Source organism: Salmo salar, chromosome 28, assembly GCF_965601325.2.
Source record: "Salmo salar chromosome 28, fSalSal1, whole genome shotgun sequence".
NCBI classification, from domain to species: Eukaryota; Metazoa; Chordata; class Actinopteri; order Salmoniformes; family Salmonidae; genus Salmo; species Salmo salar.
In genome coordinates this window covers 8,550,024-8,565,941 of record NC_138318.1, presented here as the reverse complement: position 1 = coordinate 8,565,941, position 15,918 = coordinate 8,550,024, and the positions used below count along the sequence as shown (strand labels likewise).

At 43.8% G+C, this 15,918-nt stretch overlaps 1 protein-coding gene across 3 annotated transcripts in view; it reads left to right on the top strand.

Annotated features, from left to right (window-relative positions):
* The window catches only part of LOC106589366 (serine-rich coiled-coil domain-containing protein 2), a 91,357-nt gene that overhangs the window by 47,375 nt on the left and 28,064 nt on the right, over positions 1-15,918 (top strand). For all 3 annotated transcript variants that reach the window (XM_082970426.1, XM_082970428.1, XM_082970427.1), the window contains exons 4-8: positions 331-433; positions 2,443-2,527; positions 3,213-3,375; positions 10,629-10,715; positions 12,235-12,321. In XM_082970426.1, coding sequence (XP_082826552.1) covers positions 331-433; positions 2,443-2,527; positions 3,213-3,375; positions 10,629-10,715; positions 12,235-12,321 — 525 coding nt within the window. The remainder of the gene's footprint in view (positions 1-330; positions 434-2,442; positions 2,528-3,212; positions 3,376-10,628; positions 10,716-12,234; positions 12,322-15,918) is intronic.

Genomic DNA, 15,918 nt, shown 5'->3' with positions numbered 1-15,918 from the left:
ATTGGTTGTTTCACTTTTTTTTTTTTTCTCCAGCAGATCTATTGTAGTTTTGCAAAAAACAAGTAACCATTTTCAACCTGTGTCTTGAGGGGTCATTAAGACATTAAATGTTTTACCCCATACATTATCGAACAAGCTCCTCGGGAGCTGTCATTTTTTTTTGAGCAATAGGTTACCATGCAATTTTGTCTTTCAATCTCATTCTTCAAGTAATATTTCCCTTGAGGGAGATGAACAGCCCTTTCAAAATCGTTTCCATCTCTGCTTCTGTTGTAAAAATGAGGCTTCAAACTGACTAATCTCGCTGTCTCTCTCGCTCTCTAATGCTAGGACATACTCAACAACCTTGACAACCTAGAGTCTGGGTGTGACCTGGACGACGATGACCTCATGCTGGACGATGACCTCCCTGAGGATGGCTCCTTGCACGGTGGTGAGTGTGGTTTTTGTCTAGACACGGATCTCAGCGCAGTTTTGTCGTTTTCCCTTTAATGATCAAGATTAGGTTTGGTGGAGAGTAAAGCTCATCCTAGTGCTGTGCCGACGGGCAACTTAGTTCTAACGGGAGAGAGTGTGGGGGAAAAGGGGCCTGAACAAGGAGAGCGCTGTTCTGTCAGAAAGACTGCACCTCACAAGCTCAGCATCATGTGTTGAAGCATATAGTTACAGTTAGCATAAGGCCATGTCAATCTGCCCAAGGTGCCCTCCCTCCTGTTTGTCCATAGTTGGAGTAAGGAGGTCATAACCCTGATAACTGGGGAGGGGTCCTATAACAGCTTCCTTCTGAGGCACGAAACCTGTATGCAAAAGGGAAGGCCTTAGCTTTCTACACTCTCTTGACAGGAAAAACGTCAAAGGCACTTTCACTCTTCGCCTCGTAGCTTTTTCATCCTGGTCAAGCCTCTTCTGCCGTATCCGAGTACACACAGCCAGACTAGGGAGTTGAAGTTTTCAAAGCAACAAATTCACGCTCTCTCAGGTTATTTCTTTCAAGGTTTTTTTTTTTTTTTTTTTTAATTCTGTGTTTTGAACCTTAATCGTGGGTGGAAGAAGAATGCATATTTTCAGAGAACCCAGACACAACAGATGCTTAAGGAATGCAGAGAGGGCTGTTTTCGTAGTTGCCTCAGTACTAACCATCTATCTATCTCTGGTAGCAGCATGTCAAGCTTGGGAGGATCAATTTGTTCTCTACCGCAGTCTCTCTCTTGCCGTGTTTTCATCCCACTCAGATTTGCTTGGGAAGCTGTGCTGAGAGACTGTTCTGGGGTGGTAAAAGAAAATCGGATCATTTCCATAAGGCTTCACTTTTAAGTGTTCTGTTGTTTGCAGAGTTATAGTTAGCCTCTTTGTGTTAGTGAGACACCTCCAGATAGATGAGCAGATACTGAGTCTCAGGCATCAGATTTTGTAATGGGCTCTTAGTTCAGATAGCTTTCTCGGCCCTGCTCTCGACTGCTCCCAGCAATCTGAAAACACTAGTTATATAGTACGTACATTAGTACCTTTATGTTTATTTGTTTTTTATACTTTATAACCCCTTTTTCTCCCCAATTTTGTGATATCCAATTGGTAGTTAGTCTTGTCCCGTCACTGTAACTCCCGTATGGACTCAGGAGAGGCGAAGGTCGAGAGCCAAATGTCCTCTGAAACACGGCCCTGCCAAGCCACACTGCTTCTTGACACACTGCTCGCTTAACCCGGAAGCCAGCCGCCCCAATGTGTCGGAGGAAACATCTTACAGCTGTGGACCGAAGTCCGCGTGCACTGCGCCCGGGCCCACCACAGGAGTCGCTAGAGCACGATGGGACAAGGACATCCCAGCCGGCCAAACCCTCCCCTAACCCGGACGATGCTGGGCCAATTGTGCACCGCCTCATGGGTCTCCCGGTTGCGGCTGGCTGTGACACAGCCCGGGATCAAACCCGGATCTGTAGTGACTCCTCTAGCACTGTGATGCAGTGCCTTAGACCACTGCACCACTCGGGAGGCCCTTAGTACTTTGAGCATGGGGAGGAACTGAGGAAGAAATGATGGCATAATTCCTTTAGTGTGTGTGGCTTGGAGATTGTGTGTGCGTACACACTTGTTTCTGTGTGTGTGTGTGTCTCTGTGTATGCCAATGTGTGAGTGTGCTTACAGGTGTAGGATCTTAATTTGAGCCAGTTTTCTACAGCAGGAAAATAATCCTGCAGCAACAGGAAATGTGTATTTTTACATGGATTATAATTAATGGACATTTTTGAAGGGGTTGAGAAACCTTTTCGTAAGGGAAAATCAAGTCTGAAATTTCAAAGTGGAGATTAAACTTAAAAAAAAAAAAAAAAATTAATTATACTTTTTTTTTAAACCTCAAATACACGACAAGTTGTAGTAGTTCTCGTGTATGGTCCTCATTTTGACTCCATGACTTTGTCTCTGTGGTCTTGTCTCCTGTTGTAGATACTGATGGGATGTCCCATCTGGCCCTGTGGAGGAGACGGCAGCTCTGTTGGACTGTAGACGACCGACTCCACAACGACAACATGTGAGCTGCTGGGGGCTTTCAGTTACATTTCTTTGTCACACACATCCTGACCGTCTCTGCCTTTTGCCCTCTGGTATTGAGAGTCGGCCTGGGAATTTCCAGGGTCCTCACAATTCGATATTGTCATGATACTTATGCGCTATGTGTTGCGATTCCATATACAGCACGATTTCTATATGTACTGTGATTTGGTACTGTGTTTTTATTGAGATTCGATGTTCCAAACATATTGCTCCTCTGCTGCAGAGGGACAAGAGAAAGCCATGCGGAAATTATTTTGGGTGGTAAAAGTGCTCAAAACATGTTGGAGTACTAGCTATAGAATGATAAATACCAGTTTTGACACAGGTACACACTGACTAGTGCTAGCTAACGTTAACATCCAAGACAAAATAAAAAGGCAAAAATCACAATACTCTACTGTATACCATTTTTTTCCCCCCTACCATCCCCAATTGAGAGACCTACGTCAATGGTTTATGTGTGCACTGCTGATGTGGGAGACAGCCACTCGTCCCCTGGTAACCGGGTAACATGTCTCGTCCTCCTACCTGCCCCTCACCTGTCCCAGGCTTCCTCCTGTGAGCACTCCGATTCACCCCCGTATCATGTGCAGTGACTAGCTCGCTCTCGCTCTTTGCCCGTCTCTCTCTATTTGTCTGTCTTTGTCCCTCAACCTCTCCAGTAGTGACTGTGTGTTCCAGACCTATGATGGGTACCAGAGTCAGGGCACAGGCTTGGCAGCCCCTCACCAGGCTGTGGAGCTGGATGAGCTGACACTGAAACACATGGCAGAGGACTGCTGCTCTGTGAAGGCCCAGCTAGAACACCTGAAACTACTGCTGCAGGTCAGTCACACACACACCATAACTCTGCTTCTGCTCCACTCATTCTGTGTAGATAGAACACACACTACACGATGGACAATACACTTGAAAGCAAGCAATCACACTATTTCCATGAATTGTTAGCATTCAAACACACTTACTCAGTGATTATACTATTCCTGGCTATTTGTGTCTGTATTAGAGGTGACTCACACTGAGATCTACACTATATCAGCAAAAGTATGTGGACACCCCTTTTTGCATATTTCAGCCACACCCGGTGCTGACAGGTGTATAAAATCGAGCCAAAGTTTGGTGGAGGAAGAATAATGGTCTGGGGCTGTTTTTCATGGTTGGGGCTAGGCCCCTTAGTTCCAGTGAAGGGAAATCTTAACGCTACACCATACAATGACATTCTAGACGATTCTGTGCTTCCAACTTTGTGGCAACAGTTTGGGGAAGGCCCTCTCCTGTTTCGGCATGACAATGCCCCCGTGCAACAAGCCCGGTCCATACAGAAATGGTTTGTTGAGATCAGTGTGGAAGAACTTGACTGGCCTGCACAGAGCCCTGACCTCAACTCCATCGAACACCTTTAGGATGAATTGGAACTCCAACTGCGAGCCAGGCCTAATCGCCCAACATCAGTGCCCGACCTCACTAATGCTCTTGTGGCTGAATGGAAGCAAGTCCCTGCAGAAATGTTCCCACATCTAGTGGAAAGCCTTCCCAGAAGAGTGGAGGCTGTTATAGCAGCAAAGGGGGGACCAACTCCATATTAATGCCCATGATTTTGAAATAAGATGTTTGACGAGCAGGTGTCCACATACTTTTGGTCATGAAGTGTACTTTGAGAGTATTATGATCCTTTGTAAATTGATCGTTATACTCAAAAGGCAGCGACTTGGTGGAACTTTGATATAACCAAATGTTTTACTTTCTGTTGTAAAGAGCACATGTTGAAATTCATAAAAAAGCATTTTTTTTCAGATTTTGAGGTAAAAAGAAAAGTACGATATGAAGTAATAGGTTTGCCTGTAACAGGGTTGACGATTTCATCTTAAATCAGCCAGAAATCCCCTTGTGACAGGGGGAATGGAAGCTGCTTGTGTGCAACAGGGAGTGGCAATTGAATGCAAGCTTCACAAAGAAATATAAACTGTTAAAACATTTCTAGCCAGGGCCTACTGAATGGCGCAGCGGTCTAAGGCACTGCATGGCAGTAGTTGAAGCGTGACTGCAGACCCGGGTTCGATCCCGGGTTGTGTCGCAGCCCCCCAAATGTCCTTGTCCCATTGCACTCTAGCTACTCCTTGACGCGGCCCGGGCACGTGTTGTACTGTGTTTCCGCCGACACATTGTTGCAGCTGGCTTCCAGGTTAAGTGAGCAGTGTGTCAATGAGCAGTGCAGCTTGGCGGGGTCGTGTTTCAGAGGACGCATGGCTCTCGACCTTCGCCTCTCCCGAGTCCGTACGGGAGTTGCAGCGATGGGAGAAGACTAACTACCAATTGTGTCGAATAAGGGGCAAAAAATTATAGAAATAAAAAAACACATTTCTTGCCTGTCTATGGGAATAGAAAGGGGGATACCTAGTCATTTGCACAACTGAATGCATTCAACCAAAATGTTTCTACTGCATTTAACCCAACCCCTCTGAATCAGAGAGGCGTGGGGGGCTGCCTTAATTGACGTCCACGTCATCAAACTCTATTATCACGTCATCCAACAAATGTAAACGCTTTGCTAAACAGCATTGCCACTTGATTGGAACCGGTGCTTTGGTCAGTTTACATTAAAATAGAGCTCTTTGGCCACGCACACCAATGGTGGGTTTGGCGGCGAAATGTGCAGAGCAGAAAAGAACCCCATACCTACTGTGAAACGTTTAGAAAAGGGCTCAGTGCCATTATCCTCGCATTGAAAGGTATTGGAAACAGGGCTGTCAATCATTTTGACCCCTACCTTTTTTGAGAGACATACATACACACACACACATACATACATACATACACACACACACACACACACATACATACATACATACATACATACAGTATTACCAACAGTGCACACAAAGGGCGCTATTTCTTTCTTAACATATATTTAACATATATACAGTACCAGTCAAAAGTTTAGACACACCTATTCATTCAAGGGTTTTTCTTTATTTTGACTATTTTCTACATTGTAGAATAATAGTGAAGACAAACTATAAAATAGCACATGGAGTCATGTAGTAACCAAAAAAGTGTTTTATATTTGAGATTCTTCAAAGTAGCCACCTCTTGCCTTGATGACAGCTTTACACATGCTTGGCATTCTCTCAACCAGCTTCACCTGGAATGCTTTTCCAACAGTCTTGAAGGAGTTCCCACATGTTCAGCACTTTTTGGCTGCAATCGGGTGATTGTGGAGGCCAGGTCATCTGATGCAGCACTCCATCACTCTCCTTCTTGGTCAAATAGCCCTTACACAGCCTGGTGTTGTTGGGTCATTGTTCTGTTGAAAAACAAATGATAGTCCCACTTCGTGCAAACCAGATGGGATGGCGTATTGCTGCAGAATGCTGTGGTTCCCATGCTGGTTAAGTGTACCTTGAATTCTAAATAAATCACTGACAGTGTCACCTGCAAAGCACCATCACACCACCACCTCCATGCTTCACGGTGGGAACCACACATGCGGAGATCATCCATTCACCTACTCTGCATCTCAAAAAGACATCGTTTGGAAACTAAAATCTGAAATTTGGACTCAAGACCAAAGGACAGATTTCCACCTGTCTAATGTCCATTGCTCATGAAGACTTGCTTGGGCAAAGAAACATCTTATTGGTGTCCTTTAGTAGTGGTGTCTTTGTAGCCATTTGACCATGAAGGCCTGATTTCATTCAGTCTCTGAACAGTTGATGTTGAGATGTCAGTTACTCGTACTCTGTGAAGCATTTATTTGGGCTGCAATTTCTGAGGCTTCTAACTCTAATGAATTTATCCTCTGGCGGTCCTCATGAGAGCCAGTTTCATCATAGCACTTGATGGTTTTTGCGACTGCACTTGAAGAAACTCAAAGCTCTTGAAATGTTCCGGATTCACTGACCTTCATGTCTTAAAGTATTGATGTACTGTCGTTTCTTGCCATAATATGGACTTTTGGGCTTTTACTAAATATCTTCTGTATACCAACACAACTGATTGGCTCAAACGCATTAAAAAGGAAATAAATTCCACAAGGCACACCTGTTAATTGGAATGCTGGTTGGTTGAATGAAGCTGATTGAGAGAATGCCAATAGTGTGCAAAGCTGTCATACTTTGAAGAATTTCAAATATAAAAAATATATAATTTAACACTTTCTTTGGTTACTTCATAGTTTTGATGTCTTCACTATTATTCTACAATGTAGAAAATAGTAAAAATAAAGAAAAACCCTTGAATGAGTTGGTGTCAACTTTTGACTGGTACTGTATATATTGTTAAACAAAATCTATTTCTTAAGAGTAATCGTATTAGTATAAAATAATATACTTTAAAATAAATGTTGAGCATACAGCATACCAACTGTATTAATAGGGCGTTGGGGCACCACGAGCCAGAACTGTTTCTTGGCATAAATCCTACAAGGGTGTCAATTTCTGACTCCGCTGTATTTTGATGAGGCAGTTCCAGGCTGTAACTATTATCATCTGCGCATTATCAACCGTGTTCCTATTGATTGGTCATCTATCTCCCGCTCCCCCGTAGTACCCAGAGAAAGCAGGGGGGCAAATACTCTATACGTCCCAAATGGCACCCTATTCCATATGTAGTGCACTACCTTTGACCAGCAGTGCACTATATACAGTGTCTTCAGAAAGTATTCATAACCCTTGACTTATTCTACATTTTGTCACAGCCTGAATTCAAAATGGATTAAATAAAAAAATCTCTCACCCATCTACACAGAATACACCATAATGACAAAGTGGGAACAAGTTTTTTGAAATTGTTGCTTATTTTTTTGGAAATGAAATACAGAAATATCTAATTTACATAAGTATTCACACCCCTGAGTCAATACATGTTAAAATCACCTTTTGCAGCGATTTACAGCTGTGAGTCTTTTTGGGTAAGCGTTCCACACCTGGATTTTACTATATTGTTTTAATTCTGAAAGCGCTGTGGAGTTTGTTGTTGATCATTGCTAGACAGCCTTTCTCAAGTCTTGCCATAGATCTTTAATATAAAACGGTATCTAGGCCACTCAGGAACGTTCAACATCCTGTTGGTAAGAAACTCCAATGTATATTTGGCCTTGTATTCTAGGTTATTGTCCTGCTGAAAGGTGAATTTGTCTCCCAGTGTCTGTTGGAAAGCAGACTGAACCAAGTAAAATATTGCCTGTGCTTAGCTCTATTCCGTTTATTTTTATCCCACCCAAAAACTCATTGCCAATAACAAACATACCCATAACATCATGCAGCCACCACCATGCTCGAAAATATAAAGCGTTGAACTCAGTGATGTGTTGTTGGATTTTCCCCAAACACAACACTGTGTTCAGGGCATTAAGTTAATTTCTTTGCCACATTTTTTGCAGTTTTACTTTAGTGCCTTATTGCAAACAGGATGCATGTTTTGAAATATTTAATTCTGTACAGGCTTCCTTCCTTTCACTCTGTCAATGAAGTTAGTATTGTGGAGTAACTACAATGTTGTTGATCCGTCCTCGGTTTTCTCCTTTGACAGTTTAAATGGCTATCTGACAGTTTTTAGGTGCCCTTTGCGAGGCATTGAAAAACGTCCCTGGTCTTTATGGTTGAATCTGTGTTTGAAATTCACTGCTCGACTGAGTGACCTTACAATTATCTGTATGTGTGAGGTACAGAGACGAGGAGGTCGTTGAACACAATTATTGCACACAGACTCCATGCAACGTATGTGACTTGTTAAGCACATTTTTGCTCCTCAACGTATTTAGGTTTGCCATAACAAAGGTTTACTGACTCAAGACATTTCAGCTTTTCATTTTTAATTCATTTGTAAAAATGTACTAAAACAATGACTTTGACATTGTATCACTGTCCTACACACAATACCACACTATCTCAATTTTTTAAATTCAGGCTGTAACAACCAAATGTGGAATAAGTCGAGGGGTGTGAATACTTTCTGAAGGCACTGTTAGAAATATCTTGTCCCTACGCTGTGTATAACAGTAGGCTCACTACAGTAAGGACTGGTCAAAAGTAGTGCACTATATAGGGAATAGGCTGCCATTTGGGACTATTCCAAGGACCACAGCCTGATAGCAGGGCTACTTCTCTCCTGTCATTGATATATCTTTGCATCAAAACAGTGATTGTTGTTGTTGTCCCACTGCAGTCCCATAGGGCTCTTGTCAACACTCGCATCATAGATTTACACGGCCCCATCCATGTCCCACGGATAATTATTATCTCGGTGTGACAATCTGACAGAATCAATGATGAAAGCAGCCGATTTTCCCCAACGCTCCAGCCACGATATCCAAGGCTGTGGTGAGATTTCGGATGCCGCTAAAGGCTAATGTGTCTCTGTCTGCGAGGGGAGATAAATGTGGTGGCAATCGGAGGCGTCTGATTTGCGCGAGGCTGTTATTGGTTGACGCGCGGCTTGTTTTCTGGCCAGAAGAGGAGACACTGGGTTCATTCCAAATGGCACCCTATTCCCTACGTAGTGCACTACTTTGACCTGGGCCCTATGACCCCTGGTCAAAAGTAGGGCACTATATAGGGAATAGTGTGCCATTTGAAACAGCCTGACTCTGATGGGAGCTGGACTGGACACACTGACTGGACAAATATTGGTGTGGATTTCATTGATCCTTTATTTCTACAGGCCCTTGCCTGTAGATTTTATTCTTCTTATTGTATTCTTTTAACATTTCTCCCTGCTCGACATATGTCTCACAATTATAGATCTATCATGATCTGGGTGGTGTCTGTGTCTACATGTCTAACGAATTAACCCCTTGTCTAAGGGTTCCATGTCACGATTGCAAATCTAATGTTCATCAGATCTCTGATCCAAAAACCTCTGAGCTGAGTTCCGTTCATGGACGCTGGGCAGCGTAGTCCAACTAAAAAGCAGCTTGGAGACTCCCTCCCGTCTATGCGCTGGGATGACACAACCCCTGGTAGACTTTTCGACACTGATCCCTCACATGATGCGAAATCATCCTCCTCTCCACAGCTCCGTCACACGTTTAGTAGCTCTAGTGGGTTGTTGAAATGTGGACCGCGCGACAATGTGTCAGAATAGCGTTATTGAAAGCCTGATTTGACAAAGAGCACTTTGAATGTAGCGGCTGTAGGCCATGTCATTACTCATGCACTATTTCTTCCTGACCTCTCTGTTGGTTGAAACGTTGCCATGGAAATGGCACAATCTCAATGTTAATGCAAAGAGGAACGATAACCTCGCGTCCCTAGACATCAAGACGTCTTAAAAGAACAATTTGAAAGCGAGGAACGGTTTAGTGTAGGCTATAGGCCTATTTTGTAATTCATGTAAAAGAGCTTACTTTGGTTTCTTCATAGAAATATATAAGGGATAAAAAAAAATACAAATCCTGTGAACTGCTATTAACTGTCTATTTGTGAAGCAGGAATATTTTATTTTTGTTCGAGCCGCTATTAAAAGAGAAGAGGGTTATAGCTAAAGGCCATTGTCTTGGTAGGAACATATGGAAATCTCAGTGATCAACTGACATCACTCTTCATCTCCAAGGCTCTATCAAATTGAGGGTGTTCTCTAAAAATGGCCCCTGTCACTGTGTTAAATGGCACTTGATGCCTTCAAACTGCCGGCCCTTGCTGGCTCACTGAGCAGTGTGTGAGCACTCTGAGTGCTTTTGTTAGCTTGACACGCTAAAACCACTCCTGGCATGGTTTGGCCCGACCAGGGGGTGGATTGAAGGCGGTAGGAGATTTGGAGAGTTAATTCAGTTCAGTGTGTAAGAGTCACGAAGATACAAACGCAGCTATCATAATGTTGGGTTACAGTTCCTGTTGTTGGCGAGCCAGCCTTTAGCCTTCTGTTATAAGCCCTGCCACAGCCAAACACTGGCTCTTTATACTGAAAAAAAGAGAGCTCAAAGGTATATGGTAGTTGGCCAACATGAATATTACATTTGACATTTTAGTCATATTTAACAGGCACGCTCTCTATCTCTTTATCTCTCAATCTGAAATCTGAGTTACCCAGCAATTCAGAAACCTTATATGAGCCGTGTATGTTTTGGTGTTCTCGTATAGATGGAGGATGGTAGTGATATGGACGACACTCTGATTCTGGATACCTTGAGTCCAGAATCCAGACGGGACTCAATTCAATCTCGACAGGTAAGACCCACTGTTTAACACCGCACACACACACACAGTGGTAGGAAGTGTACTGTCAAACAAACCCTGTGTAGACAGTGGATTATGCCCATGTTATAGATGTTTGTCCAAGGCCCTGTTTGTCCTCGTGTTTCTAGTGCCCATCTTCTGTTTGTGTTCACATGGCCTGAGCGCTTTGGTTTGTTTTCCTTTTTGTTGTTTGTGTGCATACCCTGTTTTTGTCCGCTGTACGTTCTCCATTCTCCGGTTCTTTGTTGCCGTGTCAGCTCTAGGTCTGTTTGTGTGTGTATGCTTGTTTGCCAGGCATATTACCTTTTTGAACCTGGAATCCAATTTCCTGTTATTGTGTGTGTTTTATTGTGCGTGTTTGCAATTGTCTGCGTGTTCGGGGGCACATTGCTTCTTTTTTTTTTACCTTGAATCTCTCTCGAAGGAGTCAAGCAATGTGTTCTGTTCCTTCTCCTCTCGCCATTACAATGGCCATGTCTCAACCTCATCCTGACCTAACCTGTAAACACTGCAAACCTGTGTACAGCTGGGCCAATGTTTTCTGGCTCTTCCAGCTTAGCCTTGCCCTCCCAGCATGTCTGTCTGGGGCAGTGGAGGGGGAGGAGGAGAGGCAGGGAGGGGGAGATTAACCACCCTGAACCACAAAGACATTAAGGACCCTAACAACCTGGCAGAGCCCAAACCCACACCTCTCATCCCTATCCATGGAAGCGAGCAGAGCCCTGCTGTACGACAGCATTGACATGGATGGTGAAGCCTCCAAAACTGGCTCACCCTGAGTGCTGTCCATATTCTCTAGCATGCACTGTCACACAGTGACAGAGAAGGGGGCATTGGCGCCAGCAGGCATTTACAATGCATTTCTGCATTAAATTGTATAGCCATTTATACACATTTTTTCAGTCACGCAGGGACTGTGTGATTGTCTGGGCCGGAGTGCATGGAGTGTAGGGACCGGGGAAGGGAGTGAGTAGCGGCCGGGTCAGAGGGAGCCCGGCTGGGCTGGGAGCGCATCAGAATGCACCGTGTCTGCCTGGTCCTCGGGTTCCCGCTCTGTGTTTGGCTGAGGCCCATTAAAGATGCAGGGTACCTCCATGGCGCTGAGCCTCTGATGTGCTGCCTTTGCCCGCGAACCAAGCTTATCTCTCTCTCCCCTCCCAACAGGTGTTTGAATTCTCATTCGAGGGCATGTCCCTCTCTCCGTCGTCTTCTAGCTTTCCAAACATGCACACACACGCCGCATTCACTGACTCCCTCCATCTCACCCTCCTGCAGGGAGACTTCACAGCCAGGTTCATGGTTTGTGACTCTGGCCCGTGATCGGCTGATCGACCTCCCCCTTATTCCGTGCCATCCTCTGGATGAATTCACAAATTGGATTCTGGCTCAGATCTTGGCAGCCCTGCGGTGGACGGGTGGAGATGAGTCAGGAATAGAATGTGTTTTTAAGGCCGTTAGGGGTAAAATAAATCCGTGCGGCTGTACTGAACTGTCTTTCTTTGTGTTCTAGGTGGAGGAGCTGTTGAAGGAGGTGCAGGAGCTGAGAGAGGAGCTGAGGAGTAAAGACTGGACCATTTCTCAGCTGACCCAGCAGATGGTATGTGCTTATTGTTGTACAAATGTTGACGCCGTATGCGCAAACTCTATTTCAGCGCAGTGCACTTCATCGGCTCTGACTTCCAACCTTTCTCACGCCATTTTCATGTCACTCTTCTAGCTAGTCGCTACCACTGTGACCCATGCACAGTAAGTGTTGTCTAACCCCAGGATCTTACCAGCCTCTTCCAAACCCACAGCCCCTTCAACCAGGTCACCCATTATACAAGTCTGTATTCGATGTCCATCTATGTCTGAGGACGTCTGGAGATGACTAGGAAACAGGCCACTAGGGGCAACAGTGAGCGCTGTTACCTTCAAGTAGGTTTCGGTTTTGCTCGGGCGTTGTGGGCTGGGATGGGCGTAAGCATCTGCCTCTGATTCCAAAGTTTGCAAGTTCGAATCCAGTAATAGAAAGTCGTTTGATATTTTTGTTTTAAGCCCATCCCAAACCTTTCCCTTAACCATTGAGTTAATGACTAACCTTAATCTTAAACACTTTGCAATTTGACGTTTGAGAAACATGGATGAACGTCTAATTCTGACGTGAGACTGTGAGAACATGTTGGCCACTTACAGATCCAGCCACATAGTGATGTCCGCTCCTAGTACTCTATAAGGCTCTCCTCTGCCATCCACTCACTGTGGGGATCATGAAGTAACTATGTGCTCCATAGGGCCCGACTGGGTCTATCCCCGGGCTGGTTCTGAGTCTGGGTGAAGACTTGAGAACTGCAGGAGCAGCTTCTCATGTTACTTTGGGCCTAGTGTGGGAGAGAGCTGTACTTGTTTCCATGCCTGGATGTCTTCCAGGGCCTGAGCCACTCCACCTAACGGCTACTGCCCCGGAGGTAGAGTGGGAAGAGGGCTATCATTATTGGAACTGTCCTGTGTGGGTAGTGTGGTTCTTACTCTGTGGGTAGATCTGTGAAATTAGACTTCACCTTGCTTGGAATAATGTCTCTCATTGTGGCTCTCTTATCCTCTCTCTCTCTCTCTTGCTCACTGTTGTCAGTTTCTCTGTCTCTCTCTACACTGAGTATACAAAACATTGAAAACAGCTCTTTCCCTGACATACTGTAGACTGACCAGGTGAATCTGGGTAAAAGCTATGATTCCTTATTGATGTCACTTGATAAACCCACTTCAATCAGTGTAGATGAAGGGGAGGAGAATAGATTTTTAAGCGTTGAGACAATTGATACAAGGGTTGTGTGTGTGCCATTCAGAGGGTGAATAGACAAAATATTTAAGCGCTTTTGAACGGGCTGTGGTAGTAGGTGTCAACTGCAACGCTGCTGGGTTTTCCCTGCGAAACAGTTTCCCATGTGTATCAAGAATTGCCCGCCACCCAAAAGGACGTCCAGCCAACGTGACACAACTGTGAGAAGCATTGGAGTCAACATGGGCCAGCATCCTGTAGGATGCTTTTTGTATTGGTGTCTGTGTCAAGTTTCAAGTGAACGACACGCTTGAATAGTCTGCCCCTGACCATGCAACGCTTGTGCAACCTAATATTAGGAAGGTGTTCCTACTGTTTGGCATACACCGAGTATCTTTCTCTTTTTCTCGGTCTGTCTCTATCTCTCTGGGATCTTTTCCAGCTCCCATGCCTGATCAAACTGAATGAAAATGAGAACCTTGAGCTTCTGTAAATGTCTTATTGATTGAGACTTAGTGCTTTAATTAGACTTTTTTATTTATAGATTTTTCAACACTTTAATTTCATGGTGCTGTTTACATGTTAATTGTTAAACTGTTTTTCACGCCTTGTGATTAACATTGAAAGAAACATTTGGAAATATTGGTTTTTCTAGTATTCTGTAATTTCCTTCTGTTGCGTCCCGAAGTAACTACTGCATAATGTGACTCCAGACTCTGTATCATCCAGTTATTTACCAGCATCATTTCAAATACCCTGAAATCTACCTTTTTACATGACCATATCACAGATATGCTATTTAAGTTGAATTATCTACCTTCTGTTTTGATATTATCTTCTCTCTACAACCCTACGTCAAACAATGCATTCTTATTGTTAGGGGGTGGATCAGCTTTCATTTTGAAGATGGATTGTGGCTTTCATCAATATAATTATCTGCATCATTTCCAATCCCCCTTTTTCTTTTGCGTTTTTTCTGTAATTGTATAAAATATATATTTAAAAATATATATTTTCCCCTATCCCTACCATACCTCCCCTAATTGGAGTAAACTAATGGACAACTTTTTTTTATTTCATTGAATATCCGAAACGTACAATATACTTGCAGTGAAGCCGCTCAACAACTACACCACACCAGTTATCCAACAGACTCCCATTCAGAGCGACACACAGAAGTATCCAGGGTCAACGCCCTGCTCAAGGGTACCTCGACAGATGTCCCACCAGGCCAAGAAAATGGGGACCCGAATTCTCCAAGACCCCCACAGTTCCCCAATAGCTGTCCCTCAACCATTCGAGACCCCCCCCCCCAAGAAATAAATAAATGCAATGAATTCCATTCCCCACCACCAAGAACCCCCCCCCCCCCCCCCCCCCATGCATCAACAACCAAGAAAATGAACTAAAGAGAAAACAGCAAACAACGCAAGAAAAAAAAAAGGACATCAAGGTCAACTAAAATCATAACAGCAATGCCAACTGTATATGTTTGAGTGCATGTTGCGCACGTGTGTGTCCGTATGTGTACAAACACCTACGCGGCATCAGCCTCAGGCAAACTGGCATTAGCTGAAAAAAACAGTACTCCTCAGTGTCATTCAAACTTTTTATTATGTTTTAATTTGACTTTATTTTTGACTGACCTTAGAATGATGGTCAATCTCCTGCACAGCAACTCCACTCCCACTTGTCTCCAATTGCACATCCTAAGCCCATCCCACCTATCTCTGCTGGCCACCTTCTTCGGAATTCTACTCAACATATATCTTTCAACTATTCTGTGATGTTTAATGTATAATTTCAATCTGTCTAATCGAATATAATCCACAAATTGCGACAACTCTTAGGCTTCTACTTCCTGCTTTAACATACTATATACATTTTATGGACACAGTTTACAATAGTTATCTTTTGTTTGTTTTTAGTCCCATCCTTCAGCTCCACTCAACCCCTCCCATCTATCTCAGAACACATCCAGTTTTCATTTCTATTTGCCATATATTTTTCATCTGTGCTGTTTCGCAAAGTTCTGAACATTTCTATTCAACATATTGTAAATTAAAGGCACATTTTTGCCAAGAGTTATTGTATTATTAATCGATTTGACGATGACTTTTTAAATCACCCAGCAGTGCTATTTGCAGAGTTCGCTCCAGGTAAATGTTGCAATTCTTAAGCCATTCCCGAACCTGCGACGAAAAACAAGCTACCTATGGACAGTACCAAAACAAATGATCTAACGATTGTCTCCTCACAGCAAAATCTGCAGAGCTGGGATGATTGTATTCCCCATATACAGTGCCTTTGGAAAGTATTAAGACCCCTTGAGTTTCTCCACATTTTGTTAGGTTGCAGCCTTATTCTAAAATGTATGAAATAGTTCCCCCCCCCCCCCCCCCCCCGATAAATTTAAACACAATGCACCATAATGAC